The 19427-nt window shown below is 36.1% G+C and overlaps 1 protein-coding gene across 1 annotated transcript in view; it reads left to right on the top strand.

The window, feature by feature from the left end:
- Positions 1–19427, top strand: part of LOC100592286 (serine/threonine-protein kinase TNNI3K) — a 338808-nt gene that overhangs the window by 117185 nt on the left and 202196 nt on the right. The window contains 1 exon segment of the mRNA XM_030825185.1: positions 15908–16006. Within this exon segment, the coding sequence (XP_030681045.1) occupies positions 15908–16006 (99 nt within the window).

Here is a 19427-nt window from a genome sequence, read left to right as displayed (position 1 = left end):
CTAAGACTGATATTTAAAAACATTACATATTTTTAGCCCAGTGAAGAACCATTAGAGAATGAATAATACATTTATTGCGTATTTAAAATGTATCAAGTATCTCCAAGCAGTAAAATGTATTATTATTGTGTATTTCAGTCAACCAATTAATGCCTACATTTGTGTATTACAATGTCAGGGAATTAGTAGCTGGATGGAGACTTGGTTTGGTAAATGCTGTAGGTTTGGTTCTCTTGGTGGGATTTTGACAAATAAAACCAAGTTTTTGGTTTTTTTTTTTAATTGGATTTGTAAGAAAACAAGATAGCTTGTTCCATTATTATTGCTTTCCTAGAGGCAATTTTGCAGCTATGATTATAAATAAACTTCTATTATCAAGTCTTATTTCCCAAAAGACGGGGGAAAAAAATCTATCATTGATTCTCCTTTGTGTTAGTTTCATAGTTTCTGGCAATATGTAAACCTTAAGAGTTCAAGCTATCTGTATAGACTTTTTAAAGCTTATCTTGACTTTCTAGAAGATTTCTTTTGTGTTCTACATATTTTTCTTCAAGGAAATTTATACTGTAGGAGATATAAAAATAGACCAGGGAAACAGCAAATCAAGTCAATCAACATTTATTGACCACTATGCACAAGGATATAGGATAATTGTAGAAATTGAAAGAAGTGTAAAATATAGTTTTATGCCATCTAATTTACAATCTGTTAAAGAAATCAAAATTTGAAATATAATAATATACATTCACTGATTCTTTTACACAATTGTTAAACAAATATTTACCAAGCAACTAATAGGTTCCAAGATCTTTGTTCAATGTTGGTAATTTAATGGTGAATAAAATTGTATATAATTCCTAGCCTCACCAAGCTTATGGTCTAGTGAAAAAGACTGGCAATCAAATAATCAATAAGAAACATAAAACTGCCACTATGATAAAAGCTGTGAGGAAGATCACCATGATGCTATGCCTAAAAGAGGGTAACTTGATCTCCTTTCTTCTGCCTTTTCTCCATTACCCTCTTTTATTATTTTTTTATATTTATTTATTTATTTTTGAGATGGTGTCTCGCTCTGTCGCCCAGGCTGGAGTGCAGTGGCACAATCTTGGCTCACTGCAAGCTCCGCCTTCCAGGTTCACGCCATTCTCCTGCCGCAGCCTCCTGAGTAGCTGAGACTACAGGCGCCCGCCACCATGCCTGGCTAATTTTTTTTTTTTTTGTATTTTTGTGTGTGTGTGTTTTTAGTAGAGATAGGGTTTCACCGTGATAGCCGGGATGGTCTCGGTCTCCTGACCTCATGATCCGCCCGCCTCGGCCTCCCAAAGTGCTGGGATTACAGGCGTAAACCACTGTGCCCGGCCTCCCTCTTTTATTGTTCTCCAGCACTGATCATTATATAACAGTCTATCTTTTATTTCCTGTTCTTTACTGCCTGTCTTCTGGCTAAGATATAAGCTCAACAAAGACACATAACTTTGTTTTTGTTTTTCATTTCATTATTCTCAGTTCCTAACACAGCATCTGCCTGCCACGTAGGCAACACAATATTTGCTGAAAGTATATATCCATGGTCATGGAGGTTGGGAGAGAATCACTGAGGAATTGATCACTTGGCTTACAACCTGAGAATCTGAGTAGGTAATAAGCAAGTAAAGAGAGGAAGAAATAATAATGATAGTATCAGTTGTAGTAGTAACAATTACATGTAATGCTTACTATGGATTAAGTGGCTTACAAATATTAACTCTCAGTCTTTATAACTGCCCTGCAAGGTAGGTAAAATTATTATTTCCACTTTAGAAATAAGAAGCTGGGGTACAGAGGGAGATTTCTGGGGAGAGGAAATCTAGGTGTAAGGAAATAGCAGGTATAAGAGCTTTCTGGCTGGAGGAAATGCAGTGAGGAGACATGAAAGGAGGGGATGTCAGGAACTGAGTTAGGGTATATGGTGGAATGGAAGCCTAGAGAAAATGGCTAGGGACCAGGTGACTAGGAGACTTATTTGTAGAGTGACCACATGTTCCTGATTCTTCAGGACACTCCTGCTTTATGTCTGTTTTTCTGGAGTAATTAAGTCAACCCTCTTTTATTCTCAAAGGAGTTTTTCCAGTCTGGGTAGTGGGAATAGAGTCTATCCCTGGACCTGTGTCAGCCCTGGGCACTGTTGCCACTAATTGTCTCTGTTGGTCCATTTCCCAATCAGTAGTAGTTTCTTCAGATGGACCCGCTGATCAATGCTCTGCCGAGTCATCCAGGGGAACCTCCTGCATATCTCTGTTGTTCTTTCTTTGCACAGCTTTCTCGTCTTTGCTAATCTATTTTATGAACTATAGCCACCTCGCTTTCTCCAGACTCTCAACTATGTCTTCTCAAGAAAGGTAGTTTGCCTAGGTCTGTCTGAATTTCTCCTTTTATATCATGGCCTGGAAACTCTCTAAAGATAATAAACTGGGGCAATTGTGGGGCTCATCGAGTTTGTTCTCATCGCCTAGGAACTATTGTCCTTCATTGCCTGATGTCCAATTTCATTTGTTAAAAATTCATGCTTCATACATTTAGCCCATTTTGAGATTGTCTCAGGTAAGGGTAATCCAGTCCCTGTTACTCCGTATTGGATGCATGAAGAAATCCCTAAGAAGCTTTGTAAAATGTAGATTTGTGGTATCGAGAGATTCTAACTCAGTAATTCTGGAGGGGGTATCTGTAATAAATTCTTTTTAAAAGCCTCAGTGTGACTCTTAGGTTACCAGGATATTTAATCACTTGTCTAGATAATTAGTTCAATAAAGTTCAAGGTCTAAAAAGGCTTTATGAAGAGAGTACACTTTGAATTAGATTTTAAGAATGGATGGAATTTGGCGAGCACATGCTCTGTGCCAGGTGCCAGTGGATGAGCAAATGTTTGAGGAATGGATAAATTGGTTGATCCTCCCCTGTTTGCTTAGAAAACTTCTATTTCCTGTTTTAGGTTTATACCTCTCTATCGCTTTCTCTTTCTTTCCCAGACAGAATGTAAAAGGTATAGCTTTTTGCCTTTGTTGTCATAGTTCACACATTATCATCATCAAATTTACATGTACCTTATATCATTGTTATTTTGCTTCTTCCACTAACTTGTATATTGCTTTGGAGTAATTAATTTATTTTTGACCCCCAGTGCCTAGCACAGTGGTTAGAATATCTAGGTATTCAAAAATATTTATTGATCTGAGCTGTTGCTCCTCTTTTAATATTTACAAGTAAGTCATAAGTAACTATTCCAATGTAAAAGTCATTTCCAACCTGGGTGTTTTAAATAATGAATTGAGAGGCAGAATAGTATATTACACTATTTATTGTTATATAAAACATCACCCCAAAACTTTGTGGCTTAACAAAACAAACATTTATTATACTGCAGTTTCTATAGGTCAAGAATCTTGGAATGGCTTAGCTGGATGCCCTGGCTTAGGGAGTATCTCTCAGAAGACTGCAGTAAAAGTGTCGGGTGAGGCTGTAGCCATGTCAGTGAGTGTTTGGAAGATAATCCACTTCCATGCTTCTTCACGTGGACTTTGGCGGGCTTTAAGTCCATAATTGCTGCTATCCACAGGCATCAAAGTTACCATGTGTTTCTATCCATAGGGCAGTTCACAACAAGGCACTTGAGGGAAAGGTCAAGAGAGTATAAGACAAAATGATAATCTTGTTGTAACCTATTCTTGGAAGTGACATTTTATAACTTTTGTATATTTTAGTTGTTAGAAATAAGTCATTAATTTTGTCAACCCCAAACTCAAGGGAACTACTTAGCCTCATATAGAACCAATACCACTTATATTTTATCAAAGACAATATTAAATATATAGAGAGATGGATTCATAGAGAGATGAATTCATAGAGAGATGGATTCATAGAGAGATGAATTCATAGAGAGATGGATTCATAGAGAGATTACTTGTTATGTCTGGAAGATATGGACTCCATTACCCCAGGAAACTTAGCATGATTCTATACTCATGTTTTAGCCTCATCTTCATCTAGGAGCAAACATGGTCTGGCAAGTAGATATGGTAGCAATGCTGTTCTCCGAAAGTAACAACTCTTTTCTGTGGAACAATGATTTTCAATATGTATTCTCTGACGTCTAAGGTTCCAATGGTACCTTGGAAGTCATGCAGGGAACAAGAAAGGGGTGCTGGGTTATGCCCCCTACTATTAGGTGCCACCTAGCTCTACTCTGTCATAGTACTCAGGTTGAGTTCTGAGTTCATTGAATAAAAGTGTGAAAATATTTGAAACTTTTGCAAAACTTGGCTCCAAGAGCAATGGTTTTTGACCATAGCATAGCATAGCATAGCAGTTTAGTCATGTCAGCTCTGGAGCAAGCCTGCATAGTGTGTTTGTATACAGGTTCTGCCATTTCCTAGCCATGTGTTGGGTTATAGAAGTCTGGGCTTGAGTCCCATCTGCAATTATATCTTGTTCATTTCTGTTTCTGAAGCCAAAACTACTTGGGCGCATGTGATATTGTGCTTCTTTTTATTTTTATTGTAGGCTTCTATTATTTAGCCACCCTGTATTTACCTTAGCATGGTTTAATATAACCAATGGAATGGTTGATACATTTACCACCATTATGCTTACTGTTTTCTATGCCAATAATAGGTTTCTGACTAGATGATGTGTGTTCTTCATTTTGCTAAACTCTTCCTCAGAAAGAAAATTATCCATAATCCATTTCTGTATCTGTCAAAGCATAGTGTTTCATAACCAGCTAAACATTTTTATAACTGTAGAAGCACCAATTTCATGGAATCACTTATTCTAAAATTTTTGCAGACCAACATTTTCAATTTTATCGTAAATAGTCTGTAAGGTACAACTGATTACCCACATCTGCTGTCCTAAAATGAATTAAGAAAGTATCTTGCAGTATATCAAATAGTCAGTTTTCTGTTTTTATTAATGGAGTTCCAAAAAAGGCACACACTGCATATTCTACACATGTACTTGCAACAAGATTAACCCTTGAGCCCAAGATTTAATTGTTAATGTTGTCTTTTTTGCTTGTATATTCCAGCTGCTTGATACTCATTAACCAATGATATAACGTTTAGAATTTTTATTACTTAGTCTGTGTAAGATGCAAAATCTTTGTGTCCCTTCTTATGTCTTATTAGATTACTCCAACTCACCTTTCGAGTGTAATTTAGAAGTTGATTTTTCAAGTAGAGGCAAATCACTTGGTTTTCAAAATACTTTTGGCAGAAGATATTTTTTTCTGAGAAAAGAGAGGAACAGGTGACGTGAATAGGGGGAGGAAAGTCATGAAAAAAACTGGTTGTCAGATGCTACTTTCATTCCTCTGTTATGTGAGGTTGAAGATAGGTGCAATGTGAGGAGGAATGTGAGAAGGAGGGAGTTTAACTTGTATTCCAGTTTCCAAGTTTGAACAATTGCAGTGTAGTGAAAACTGTGGGGCCTGTGGCAGTTTATATAAATAAATCCCTAAAACAGAATTTTGGCTTTTGAAATGCATAGAACATGATGTGGTCATAGCATCATGAACGTTGAAAGCCTGTTTTCTCAGCCAAGGACTTTAAAATAAGAACTCCACATAAGAGAATGATGGGGGAAAAAAGTATACATCTAATGAAGCAAATAGCACAGCAAGATGATGATTAACTGAACAACACAGAAAATCTGACTTTCTTTTCTTACAAATATCTCTTTTGTGGGCTACCTTGACAGGCATTCTTTTGTTCTCTGCTTCTTAGATGAGTCTTTTCTTTCCTTTTCTGGCTCCCTTCCTCCCCAGTTTTAAACCATAAATATCCTACAAATATCTCCTCTTACTTTAGTGAAAGTATGTTACTTGCTAGTTTCAATTATTACCTCTATAAAATGATATCACTTGTATCTTCAGCCTTGCCCTCATCTCATTTCTCCTCCTTCTCTCTATCCATCAGCTTTTCTGCTTGTATTCTCGTAACTTCCTGAGAAGTGATGCTAAATTTATATAACTGGTGAAATTATTTTATATACCTAAGTTAGTGTGTGCCTCTAAGTTTTATTTCCATGACTTTATAGAGCTTCCTTTTAATTTCTTTTACGTTATTATCTTGTGGAATCATCTTCTGTGTAATTTTAAGATCCAATTTAATTTTAACCTGTGATAATAAGAGAAAGATCACATAAAAAGACCTCATTTCTGTGACAGCCTGAAGAAACTATTTTCCAATAGATTTTTGTGCTCAAATACTTAATTAGAGATATGTCAAGAAAATAATAGTCATTACAAAAATATTCAACCAATGTTATAAATGAAAAACTCTATAATCACATGACATAGAGAAATCTCAGCTAACGTTTGTAATGGTTGTCAAGGAGTGGAGATTATATATATGTATAAAAATTAAAAACAGAAAAGCCTATAGAAATTAGAGCATAGTCAAAAAAGGGCTTGGTAACTCTAAAGCAAATGTTACCATCTAAAATGCTTTCTAAGCAATATAAGCCTTCAATACAAATGGGTAAACAATTCCTAGTAATTTTAATTGACATAGCTTTCAGTTCATTTGTTTGAAACCTTGAGAATTATGTTCAAATCTTGATTGAGAGATTGACCCCAGTGGAAACAGTTTGTGGTGTTGAGTGAGAGCACAGTTCTGCCAAGGGCAGCCAAAATAAACTAGTTATTACAAGTAATTAATCTAAGAGACAAAAATTCAAGGTGATTTTCCTACTTTGTAAGTTCATGAATTAAACAAAGTTTTATCTTCATGTTCATCTCCCCTTGTAGGCATCCTCTTTTATAGTCATTTGTTGACCATTTCTTCTCATCTTTACCTATCACCAGCCTCCCATATGCTGTCGTTCTGACTAATTCTACCTGTTTTTTTGTTTGTTTGTTTGTTTGTTTTGTGATGGAGTCTCACTCTGTTGCCCAGGCTGGAGTGCAGTGGCACCATCTCGGCTCACTGCAACCTCCACCTCCCAGGTTCAAGCAATTCTCCTGCTTCAACCTCCTGAGTATCTGGGAGTACAGGTGCACGTTGCCACGACCAGCTAATTTTTTGTATTTTAGTAGAGATGGGGTTTCACCACGTTGTCCAGGCTGGTCTCACACTCCTCAGCTCAGGCAGTCTGCCCACCTCGGCCTCCCAAAGTGCTAAGATCACAGGCATGAGCCACCAAGCTGGGTGATTCTACCATCTTAATATATCTGAAATCCATTCTCCATCTCCAGGCCAACACTACTACCTCAGCTCATTTTATTCTTATCTCTTAAAAACAAAACAAAGCAAAACTTACTGCAGGATGTTACTCACTGATTACCTGTTTCCAGTCTCGTTCTTTCTTCAACCCATTCAACCCATACATTTTTCCTAGAGAGATCCTTCTAAGATGCAAATTAAACCTGTTTTACTCTTTCTTAAAGTCTCTTGGTGCCTCTCTATATGGAAAAAATCCTAAAATTCTCATTTTAATATATAAGACTCTGCAAGACCCTTAACATATGACTTAGAATATGTTTAACTTTTTTTTCAGTCAAGTGCAAACAATATTATAATCATGGTCCTTTTTACAAATATGCTGCTAATATGACTATCACTGAAAAACCTTTGAAAAGCTGTCTCCACAATAGAACTTTCTGCAATGGGAAGGAATTACTAGCTGGCCCCAAATAATGCCACATAAGACAAAAAGCAGCATGGGTGCCTTTTGGTGCCTTTGTGCTCTCATAACCCTGAGTTTAAACTTAAGTGTTTTTCCTTACAAGCTGTAAAACTCTGAGCTTCACTGTCCTTATCTTTAAAATGGGGCTATTTTCATAACAATTCAGTATTTTCAATCATTTCAGTATGATTGTTGTGAACATTAAATGAAATAGATATTCTTGGCCCATTAGCACACATTTTTTTTGCCTTCTAATTCTTCATTTAAAATAACAAGAATCAAAAGGCAAATGGTAAAGATTCGATCAATGCAAAAACAATATCAGCTGAGGGTAAAGGTGGCTGGGAAATAGGGAAAAGATACAAAACAGGACTATCACTTGCCAAAGAAGGTAGATCCAGTGTTGGAGGAAGTCTGAGAAAAACACGTGTGTGTGTGTGTGTTTGTGTGTGTGTTTCTAGTAGCAGGAGTAGAAGTAGTAGTCATAGATAAAATCAATCAAGGATATATAGAGCAAAATATCTATAGCTATCACTTCTGGAACATTTATTCTTATATACTAAGCATTGTGCTAAGTGCTCTACATGTATTAATTAATACAAGAGAATTACAAGAAACAAAGGAGAACAAAAGGAAACACAAATGTCAGTGAGAAAAAGCAACACTTAAGAGATGAACCGAGAAAAAGCCATTTTTATGGAGGAATAATAATAAGTAGGCAGAGAGGTAGAAAGAAAACTCAAAAATTGTGGTGTCAAGCAATCTAAGGGAGAATAAAATCTTAAGGAAGAAGTAGACAATAGTAACAAATGCTGGATAAACAGTCAAATAAGGAAAAGGTCATGTTATACACTTTCTAATTTGGTCTCAAGCTGTCCCTCACAAGAGGACTATAAACAATAGTCCCGCCCTGACAGGGCTTCAAGATAAAGCTACCTCTTTATCTTGGCAGATAGCCAAATACCTAAGTGTCCAACCTGTGACCAGGTGCTCCTCTCACAGGAAACTTGTTGATATTTACAGACCTCCTTGTGGCTCTTATCTGACCTGTGTCCAGTATTTTCCTACAAAGACAGTCACTTTAGGAGAGCCCTGACTTAGAAAACAGGCTCGATGTGTCAGTCAGGTGAGACACAGAGGAGGCAACTCAACAAAGCACATGAGGTAACAGAAGCTGTCAACTGCAAACAGTAACATAGTCATGATCCTTTTTACAAATATGCTGCCAATATGATGATCACTGACATACCTTTGAAAAGCTATCTGCTCAATAGGACTTTCTGCAGCGGGAAGGAATTACTAGCTGGTCCCAAATAAAACCACATAAGACAAAAAGAAGCATGTGTGATTTTTGGTGCCTTTGTGCTCCCATAAACCTGAGTTTATAAGATAAACTTACAGATCTCAGAAAGAAGAGGGCAGCACACCTTACAGGGCCAGTGGGAAGTGGGGCCAGGGACAGTTCAGGACACATACACTCAACCAGCACGTGGGGAGCAAGAGAGAGAAAGACCATTATGCTAAAGCCTTTATTGGGTTCCAATAAGGATCCAACAATTACACAAGTGGGTTTCCTGAGGGAAGTTCTAATTAATGGCTTTAGAGTAAGCAGGCACTAGCTCTGTGGGGCCTTGCTGTGATTGAGAGGGATCACTGCTGCTTATCTGCTGCTCAGATCGTGCTAGGTGTGGGCATCAGAGAAGCAAGCCAAGTATATTATGTGTAGGAGATCGATCAGAGTGGTGGGAAAAACTATAGGGAAAGGAGCAGACGTTCTGAAAGGTCAGAAGGCTCTGCATACCTTTGGGGAAGAATAAGCTGAAGTCAGCTCTTCTCTGACCCTGAGGCAGAGGACAAGGAGTAGGTACAAGTAAGTGTGGGGGAATTAATCTTAACCAGGCTTGTATTTATGTTGACCAGGAACTGACTTTTGATCATCCGCATGCATGAGTTTCCCTGAAAGGGGAACAATAAATGTTAATTACCCACAGATTGTGTTTGCTCCAGGCTTTTGGAGTTAAGTCTATCCTGAATAAAAGCAAGCAGCTCACACTTTGGCCACTAGAGCCCAGCAGACCCCTAGCTGCTCTTACACTGCATGCCTGTGTCTGAGTACTCCCTTTCACCCGTCGCTCAGCCAGGTCTGTGGGACAGACCCGGCGATTATGTCTAGCTGTCCCATAAGTAGAGGGTCACCAGGAGATTGTCATACATGGCAGGTATCTGGATCAACCACATTGAGGAACTGGGAATAGGCAGAGAATTAGAAACTGTGTCCCTGGTGACTAAGTCCTGCTTGTGGTATAAGAAAACTTATATTCAAAATGAATCCTGAGACAACATAAAATTATAAGAATCCACTACAGGCTAAAAAGCATCCATGAGAATGGGCAATTAGGGGGCCTTTGATGTCATTTTCCAGAGCAATATCCCTGGAGAGGTGAGGTCTAAAGACAGATTGTAGTGGGCTGAGGAGTGAATAGGAGGTGAGGAAAGACAGAGGAAAGTTGGAGATGACTCTTTAAAAAATTGTCTACAAAGTTTAGGAGGAAGGACAGTAGTTGGGGGGGACGATAATTGAGAACTGGTTATTGAATGTCAGAACTCAAAATAACTGGAAAAAATATCGATCCTAAATCAGCTTTCATGCTAATGTCTTTAGGATCATTTTGAATTGATAAGTCATAGACTTTGGAAAAACAATTTTTCCTCTAAAGCTTTACTAATACAGATTTTTCCACTATATGGAAATGGGTGTCATCCCAATACAGCTTCATTGTTCTTCTCTCTATAAATTTCAATAATAATGGTGAGACACAGGCATAGAGAAGAGAAAATTGTAGCTTTAAGCAAACTGTAAATCTTAAGGAAAACACTGGTATAAGCATGAATTTGAAGAAGATCCAAAGAAATAATAGAAAATAAAATACCACTTAAAGCAAAGAAAAGTTTAATTTCCAAGTGTAGATATTTATTGAAAGTCTGCTAGGTATGAGACACTGTATTTGGTTTGGCAATTTCAACTGAGATTGATTGCCATTTTATTTCATCTAGAATTTACCCTATTCTATTTTCTCTTCCATGGGACATTTAGTTCCTCTTTATATGGTCATTCCTTTTTCTCCTTTATCCTTGCCCAATGACTTCCTTAAAATAAAAGAGAGGGAGCTAAATGGAACCAAGTCAAATAAGTTAAAGTTATACTGTAGCAAAAACATTTAACAAGAAATAACAGTGAGGGCCTTTGTTGTTATAGGCATTACTTTTGGAATTTCTGAGATTTTAAATAAGGTCTGGCTATTTTAGTTATAAGGATTAAATTTCAGGGCCTCAGGTGAAAAATCCTTTTACCTGGAGTCAAAACTTCTTACACGTTATAGAGACAACTTTGGAACATAATTTAAAATTTGATGGAAGAGTGATTTACCCACAATGTTAATTACCAGAAAGATTACATTGTGTCACTAAGTTTTATAGGCATTCAGAAAATAAGTGATTAATACAATGACCTATTTTCAAAAGCTTTTCATGGAGAACATGGGAACTGAGCTTGGTCATGAGACTGGGTGTGTGGCAATCAGAGAAAGAGCAGGGAAGACATTCTAAAAAGAAAAAGCAGGCTCATGCCTGTAATCCCAGTACTTTGGGAGGCCAAGGTGGGCGGATCATGAGGTCAAGAGATCGAGACCATCCTTGCCAAAATAGTGAAAACCTGTCTGTACTAAAAATACAAAAATTAGCTGGGTGTGGTGGTGCACACCTATAGTCCCAGCTACTCAGGAGGCTGAGGCAGGAGAATCACTTAAACCTGGGAGGTGGAGGTTGTAGTGAGCCGAGATTGCACCACTGCACTTCAGCCTGGAGACAGAGCAAGACTCCGTGTCAAGAAAAAAAAAAGGAAAAAGAAAAAGCAGAATGCGCAAATTATGTTTAAATTACAAGCTAGAAACTGGAGGAACTTCACTTGGATGTTTTTTGGGAGGCAACTGGTAAATAAAAATATTGTAAAGGGTAATTCATACAGTAATTGTTATACTATCAAAATAAAGAGCTCTGACTTATTTTCTGTGCTCATAAAACAACCACTTAATGGGAGACAATTTATAGTCCTTATCCTTCCATCAGTAAAAAGTACCAAGTTACCAGCCCATATTTAAATCTTAGTTCTTTGATAATAATACTACTGATATATATATTTAATAATATTTATATAGATATATTTTATAATACTGAGATATGAAATACTGCTACTGAGATATAGATACATATCTCAGTATTATTCTTATATATGTATTTCAGTAGTAGTATTTAATATATATATCTCAGTATTTTATACATTGAGTATATATAATATATATCTCAGTAGTAATTTTTAATATATATATCAGTGGTATTATTATATACTACTATTATATTAATGGCATTATATGCCAAATATATCTTTTTATATATCAGTACTATTATTAAATATAATCATATATTTATATAAATATAATACATTCTATACATTTAATACTATTAAATATATATTTAATAATATCAAATATATATTTAATAATAATAAGATAAATATATATTTATGTCAGTTATATAAATCTAAGTATGATACAATTTATATCCTTAAAGTATATTAAGATAGCTGTCATAAAATCTGTTTCTAGTTTAAAATTTTACTAGTTGTTTTTTTCTGAGAAAAAAAATCATGACCATATAGTCTCACAAAAAAATTCAAAATAACAGAATATATACCATGCAAAATGTTAATAATATATATAAAACTCCAGTAACAGATCTTGGAATATAGCAAACACTTGGGATTTGCTGAAGGTTAATTCAAAATGAATTATCAATAAATGTTTGATGAATTGAATTATTTAAAAATTCTATCATATAATTAAGTCCTAATTATTAATGTTTATATTACCTTATGCCTGGTGGCATATATACCTTCCAAATTTGCACTTTAAGTGTACTGGAAATACATCCAATTTAACAATTATTGGATGCCTATTACCTACCTACCATAGTAGGAAACAAAATAGATTCAGTCTGTGACTTCACAAGAGTTTCTTGTAGTGGAAAGAGTGTGAAGTTGATTTACCAACTTTTTCAGGTTCTGAAGCAGATGAATCATGAGTAAAATAACTTGATAGGTATATATTGAAGCCTAAATGTTTATATGAGTGTACTTGTCTTAGTCCACATGACAGACAATATACCATATTCCCGTTAGAGTGCTGGGAGATACTCTCCCCATCATTACTCCAAAGGTCATACAAATTAGTACATGTATTCTACTCATTAGCTAAAATCAGATAATTCTAACATGCATTGCTCTCAATGGTTAAATATTTTCTTGAATTTCAAAACAAACTAAGTAAAGCCTACAATTAAAAAATGACTCTGTATGGTTTCATTAAAACTTACATTTTGACACTTTCTCAGAAAACCAACACTTCATAATTAATGAATGTTCAGCCAAATGTTGACCTTCTGAGTAACTGGAGAAGTGCAAACTTAGGAGGAAAAAAAAATGGCTTTAGACTGTTTATTAAAGCCTAAGAACTCTTGTCTTTTAGGATGAAAGTTCTGGAAGCATGCCTAAGAAATTGGCTCTATAGGTTAACATTTGAAAGTCCATTTTACATAAAAATTCATGCCATCTACTTTATGCTACATTTAAAATAAGAGGCATTGTAAAAAGCTTAATCTACCTTGATTACTAGGGGCCTCCTTCAAAGGTTCCTGAGATTCCCAGGCTTTTGAAGCCTAAAGATACCAAGCTCTTGTTATAAATGGCTTCAGCATTCATTTTCAGTCTAAATCTATGGAGCGTCTACTGACAGATGGCTTCTTCCTATCTGAGATTGAATTAGTTACTTTATTTACTTAAAGGTTAGTGTTAATAAAATCAAGGTCAGAGGAGTGGACTGGTAAAAACAAGATTTGATGTCAAACAGACCTGGATTTGAATTTCACTTCTGCTCCCCAGAGGTTCAGTTTCTTCATCTTTAAAATGGAGAATAGCACCTGTTTCTGTGTTTTGGCATGAAACAGAGTAGACTTTGATTACCACTGATACACTTGTTTCTGGGCCTGATACATAATATTCCCTCAATAAAAGCTCATTGTCGTTTTAATTTTTGTATTATAAAAACAACTCACTGTACACAATGTGTATTCTCCTGATCATTAGTCAGCAATATTCAATTATTAACAAAGAAAATGGTTGTGAGAATGTATAGAAGCCTATGCACCTGCTTATATTTGGACCCATCATAAATTTCTGATTTTTCAATAAAACTTCCTTATTTTATATGACAGCTATTAGCAAATCTAATGCTATCCCCCGAGTGAATAAATTATGAGATAAGCATGTAAAATAATAGTTTTGGCTCATATTTGCTCAATAAATTGTGGTTAAGGGATGAATAGATGATTAAAAATTAACCACTTCAAACTATGAAGCACTCAGAAACAAAGCTTGAGGCAAGAGACTAAAGATTTAGTTTCCTATTGACACTGACTTGCTCTATGACCTGGAAAAATTTCTTAATTCCTGGTTCTTCATTTTTTTATCTTTAAAATGTAAGGGTTTGATATGTAATGTCCACAGTCCCTCCCTAGTTCTGTAGGTCTATGATTCACACAATTGACGAAACATGACTTAGGCAGCAATTTGTTCATATAAACAGAAGAGGTGATAGGACATAAGTCCCTTGAGCTCTTAAATTCCATCTTTCTGTTTTCTCTTCTAATAGACTTTTGAAAAAATTTCAAAATGTGTATTATTTGACCAACTGAAGAATAGACAGTACATTAGCAAAGTCCACAATGAAAATGAACACATTTGAAGGAAATTATTTCGATGTGTTGAACGGAAAAGAGAGACTTGGAGATAGGTATTTAGGAGAAGAAATTGGAAATATCACCAAGTTTGTTGTGAAGGGTAGCAAAATATGCTCCCCCAAAATAGGCTACTTTGGCGTGTTGATTATTTTGAGCTACAGAAAATTGAAAAGAAACAGATATAGGAGCTCTTTGCTGTCCCTCTATTTGCCTAAAAGACCTCTATAAGTTTATGAAGGATTCCTTCCTGTCTTCTCTACCAGAAAGGATAGAAGTTAATCACAAGAGATAACTCTAGACACTTATCAGCCCAGAGAAGTCACCAGAGGAATCTATGTAACAAACTTTGCTAAAACTAACTTTTATTTTCCATTAGTTTCCTCCATGTATTTACCTTCCCCCAATTTGTTGCCAGTAGTTCAAAGTTATTTTTGTTTGTCTTATTACTGCTCTACAAAGTTGTTGTAAATTTTTGTTAAGATTATTGATGAGACCAAGTTCTAACTACTACTTTGAGTTACTCATCACTGAGTAGTCCCATTTATGTGCAATACACATGTTAATAAACTCCTGATTGTTTTTCTTTTATTTATCTGCCTTTTTGTCAGTCTAATTTATATGGCCTCAGCCAATAAACCTAAAATGGATAGAAAAAATATTTTTTTTCTCCCCTACAAATACCAATCTGTGGCTTTCCATGATGACAATTGGCCAACAGTTCCTGGTAGGGTTTTTCATTTGTTCATTCATTTCTTCAACAAATATTTATTGTATGATTACTATTTGCATGACCACATGCTAGAGTAAGAGTATAAAGATGAATCTGACATGCACTTTGTCCTTAAAGAAATTTCTGTTTAGTAAGGATGATAAGGCATGTACATAAATAGAAAAATGTTCTAAATTATATGAGTGAAAGTTATATGAGATTTATGAGGAGGTAACATTTAATTTCAGCCAGGCAGATGGCAATGAAGGGAGGGAAATTGAGGAAATCTGGGAGGAGATGGCATTTTAGCTGGAGATTAAGCCTGCATATATTAGGCAGAAGGACATTTCTAGCTGAAGAAATAATGTGAACAAAGCCTCAAAGGAACAGGAAGCTGGATGCAGTTTGACTCTACAGTTGGGTTTAGGAAAGAGACTAATGAGAAATACATTTAAAACGAACACTGTCAGATTGAAGGGACCTTGAATATCATACTAAGGAAATTTAGTCTTTATCTTTAATAAAAAAACAGGACACTGGAGGTCTTGGATAAGGTGGATGGAAGAAAGTTGTATTTTAGGGTGGCATCTCCTGAAGAAGATTTGTATATGGTGGTTGTAAACTGAGTCTTACTAGGCAGATAACTCAACTGAAGTTCTTAACCGTAATCATTTTTTTGTCCAGGCTGCTGATGTGCTGTTGCAACATGGAGCTAATGTCAATATTCAAGATGCAGTTTTTTTCACCCCATTGCACATTGCAGCGTACTATGGGCATGAACAGGTAAGTCTGACAGTAGCATTTCCAAAGGTTAGGTGTTGCTTAAGTGTAGGTTTTTGTTGAATTGTCCTATCTTCAAAGAGTTTATATTTAAAATATCTTTGAATTATTTTTGCCATATTCTCATCAACCCATCCTTGAGGAGCTTGTAGATCCATATAAGCATTACAGTTGTCATGTTACTCATTTTTGCTGATGATCTTAGCACACAAAGAGGCAGAAAAATACATTGGTAAGTGTGTGGCCGCAGGAATCAGTCAGTCTAAATTTGAAAAATTCCTAGTGTTTTGACCAGGCGTAGGTTATGTAATCCCTCTGATCTTCATTTATTCACCAATAAAATGCGGAAAGATACTAATTATAACCTCATAGGGTTGCTGTTCAGATGCCATATAAATTGTTTGGCAAATGCTCAGTAAATATAGCTGTGATGATGCTAATGGCAATAACAATAAAACAACTCATAAAGGCTCTATAAAAACAATTACTAATGTGCTTTATAATTTACTTTAAATATATGATTCTATAACAGGTCTACATTTATAAAAGTTTATTTTCTGTAATAAATAATATATAGAGAAACTTTAAAGTTTTTAACATACTTTTGTTCAATACATGATTTTATTTAACCTTCACGACTTTATGAAATTAATGAGTTGCCACATGACTGAGCTTATACTATGGGATAGGCACTATGATAGAACCTTTATCTTTTTTTCTAATTTTTCCACAACCCTGAAATTGGCTATTTGCCCTTTTTTTTTTCTTTTTTGTGAGACGGAGTCTTGCTCTGTTGCCCAGGCTGGAGTGCAGTGGCTCGATCTCAGCTTACTGCAAGCTCCACCTCCTGGGTTCATACCATTCTTCTGCCTCAGCCTCCCAAGTAGCTGAGACTACAGGCACCTGCCACCATGCCCGACTAATTTTTTGTATTTTTAGTAGAGATGGGGTTTCACCGTGTTAGCCAGGATGGTCTCCATCTCCTGACCTTGTGATCTTCCCGCCTCGGCCTCCCAAAGTGCTGGGATTACAGGTGTGAGCCACCGCGCCCAGCCTATTTGCCCATTCTTATCAATGGTGTGCATGAAGCTCAGTCAGGTGAGGTAGCATGCCAGAGTCATGCAGCTATTAATAATAAATAGAAGAGCTGGAATATGTGCTCAGTTCTGTCTGATCCCAAAGCCTCTATTGTTTTGCTGTACCAAAGTACCTCTTCTTACTCTTCTTCAACCAGCGAGACAAATTATCAAGTCCAAACAATTTTCCTAAATGGAGAAGCCAGAATTCAAGGCAATATGTTCTAACTCCAAAGTCTGCTGATTTTCAACCTTAACATATCAAAAGACAAAATTTCTATGTTTCTTTAAAACACTGCCCTTTGGCAGTGAGAATACGCAAGGAACTGAAAATAACAAAAAAAGAGAGAGAGAAATACAAATGTAACTGGATAACCAAATATAATTGTTCATTGAATACTCCATTTTCACTCTTCCTCATTTTGTCTTTCTAGACTCATTCAATTGTAGGTTAGAATTATACCTTTTTACCTTCCTGGAGGTCATGCCACAGCACCACCTGAGGGTTCCAAGTTGAAGATCAAACTTACTTGTGTCTCTGTGCTCAATAGTCATTGTGCCTTTATTCCTCTGCTAGCTGGCATATGCCTGGACACTCTAAGACCTGTGAAGCGTGACCTATAGGTAGGAAGATTGCTTATTTCATTGATGTGCTGCTCAGAGTGCACTGGAGTGCAATGAAGAGCTGGGCACTGAAAATACTTTTAGAAGTACAGGCCCAAAAGCACAAGTAAAGGAAAAATCCCATCATTTCCTAACCTCAGGCACAGACAGGATATATACAATGCATGTTATTTGTAGAGTCATCCTCTTTGATGATTAACCTCACCCAACAGAAACATAAAGAGCCTGTATGCATGTTGGGTGGAGAACTAAATTTGTTTACTTTCCCTGAAAATATAGTCACAGTCTTATAAAATTATGCTAAAATGTGGATGGCCCTTTTATGATAAGGGACTCACTTTCTGTGTGTGAAGGCAGCACGTAAGTAATTTATGGAGGCTATTGTCATTTGCTAAAATATGCTGACAAGGAGAATGGTACATTCAATATATAAATGTACCTAATGTGCCATATTCCTTGTCAGTTGTTTATTTACTTATTTTTAAGTGGAAGAGTAGATGTTTTGTACCAAGAGCAATATTTCCTAGGTATGTAATAATAGTCCTTAATAGACAATCGATTTCAGAGATAGTTTAAATCTGTCTATTATAAAGTCACATAATCAGAATATATGGAGTCTGTGTAAGTGGAAATACCTGCTTAGGTGTGCAAGGTTCTTGAAACTAAACTTCTGCTGTTCTGATTTCACCTGAATTAAGTCTTGATCTGCCCATTAGCCAACAAAGAGATAAAATGCACATGCTCCAAGTTGGGGCTACCACTTTTACTAACAGTTATTGAATGCCAGGCACTTTTCTGAGTGCTTTTCATGTGATGACGTATTTAATCCTCACAACAACTCCAAGAGGTAGAAATATTATTATTCCAACTTTAGCAATGAAGAAGCTGAAGTATCAAAATGATAAACAATTTGTTCAAAGCAATATAGCTGATAAGTAGAAGCCTGATTTCCAAACCCTTGCTCTTGTCCATTACACTCAGTAGGAACTCAGTTTCCCACATCACGCCCAGCTAATATTTTCTCTAGAATTTCTATCAAATGTCTACCACATTCTTGAGAGATTTATACTCAAGACATGTTTATTTGCTGACTCATGGGAAGTAGAAATAGTTTTAGAGCTTGAATTCACTTTTGTGCTGACACTTCAGTGGTCAAGACAATTGAGAGGGGTCAATTGCTATTTGAACCCTAACTGCTGTTTTAAGGACTCAGACGCATCCTAAATTAACCTTAGTATCACTGAGGTGACTTTTGAAATTCTCAGGAGAGCCAATATCAAGTTTACAGAAATTATTTGGAAAGTTCTTAAGTATATATGTAAGTGACTCAAAGGAATTCCTAAATTACCTGAAACAATCCCAGGAAGACTCCTACATGCTTCATCACTTTATCCCTCTCTGACCCTATGGATGTAGAGTCTCAGTTAAATGGAGAAGATGCCAGGGCTACTGTTTCTATCTCCAATTCACTCACATATCCAGAAAAAGACCCATGTGACTGAAGCTGCCATGAAAATCAAGAATCAAGTCAACTACCACTGGATCTGGCCAGAATGAGACTTTGGAAGAGATCATTCAGAGAAGACTCTGCATGACTCTAGAGAGGATTATTTATGTACAGTGAAGACTTACGTTATGAAATTGACAAGGGAGTTGATACTAAAGAGAGCAAATGACAAAAGTAGGTTTTCAAGGTCAAAAAATGTGGAGATGATTTTTAAAAA

The sequence above is a fragment of the Nomascus leucogenys genome, chromosome 12, assembly GCF_006542625.1.
Source record: "Nomascus leucogenys isolate Asia chromosome 12, Asia_NLE_v1, whole genome shotgun sequence".
Taxonomy (NCBI): Eukaryota; Metazoa; Chordata; class Mammalia; order Primates; family Hylobatidae; genus Nomascus; species Nomascus leucogenys.
This window is presented reverse-complemented; position numbering and strand designations above follow the sequence as displayed.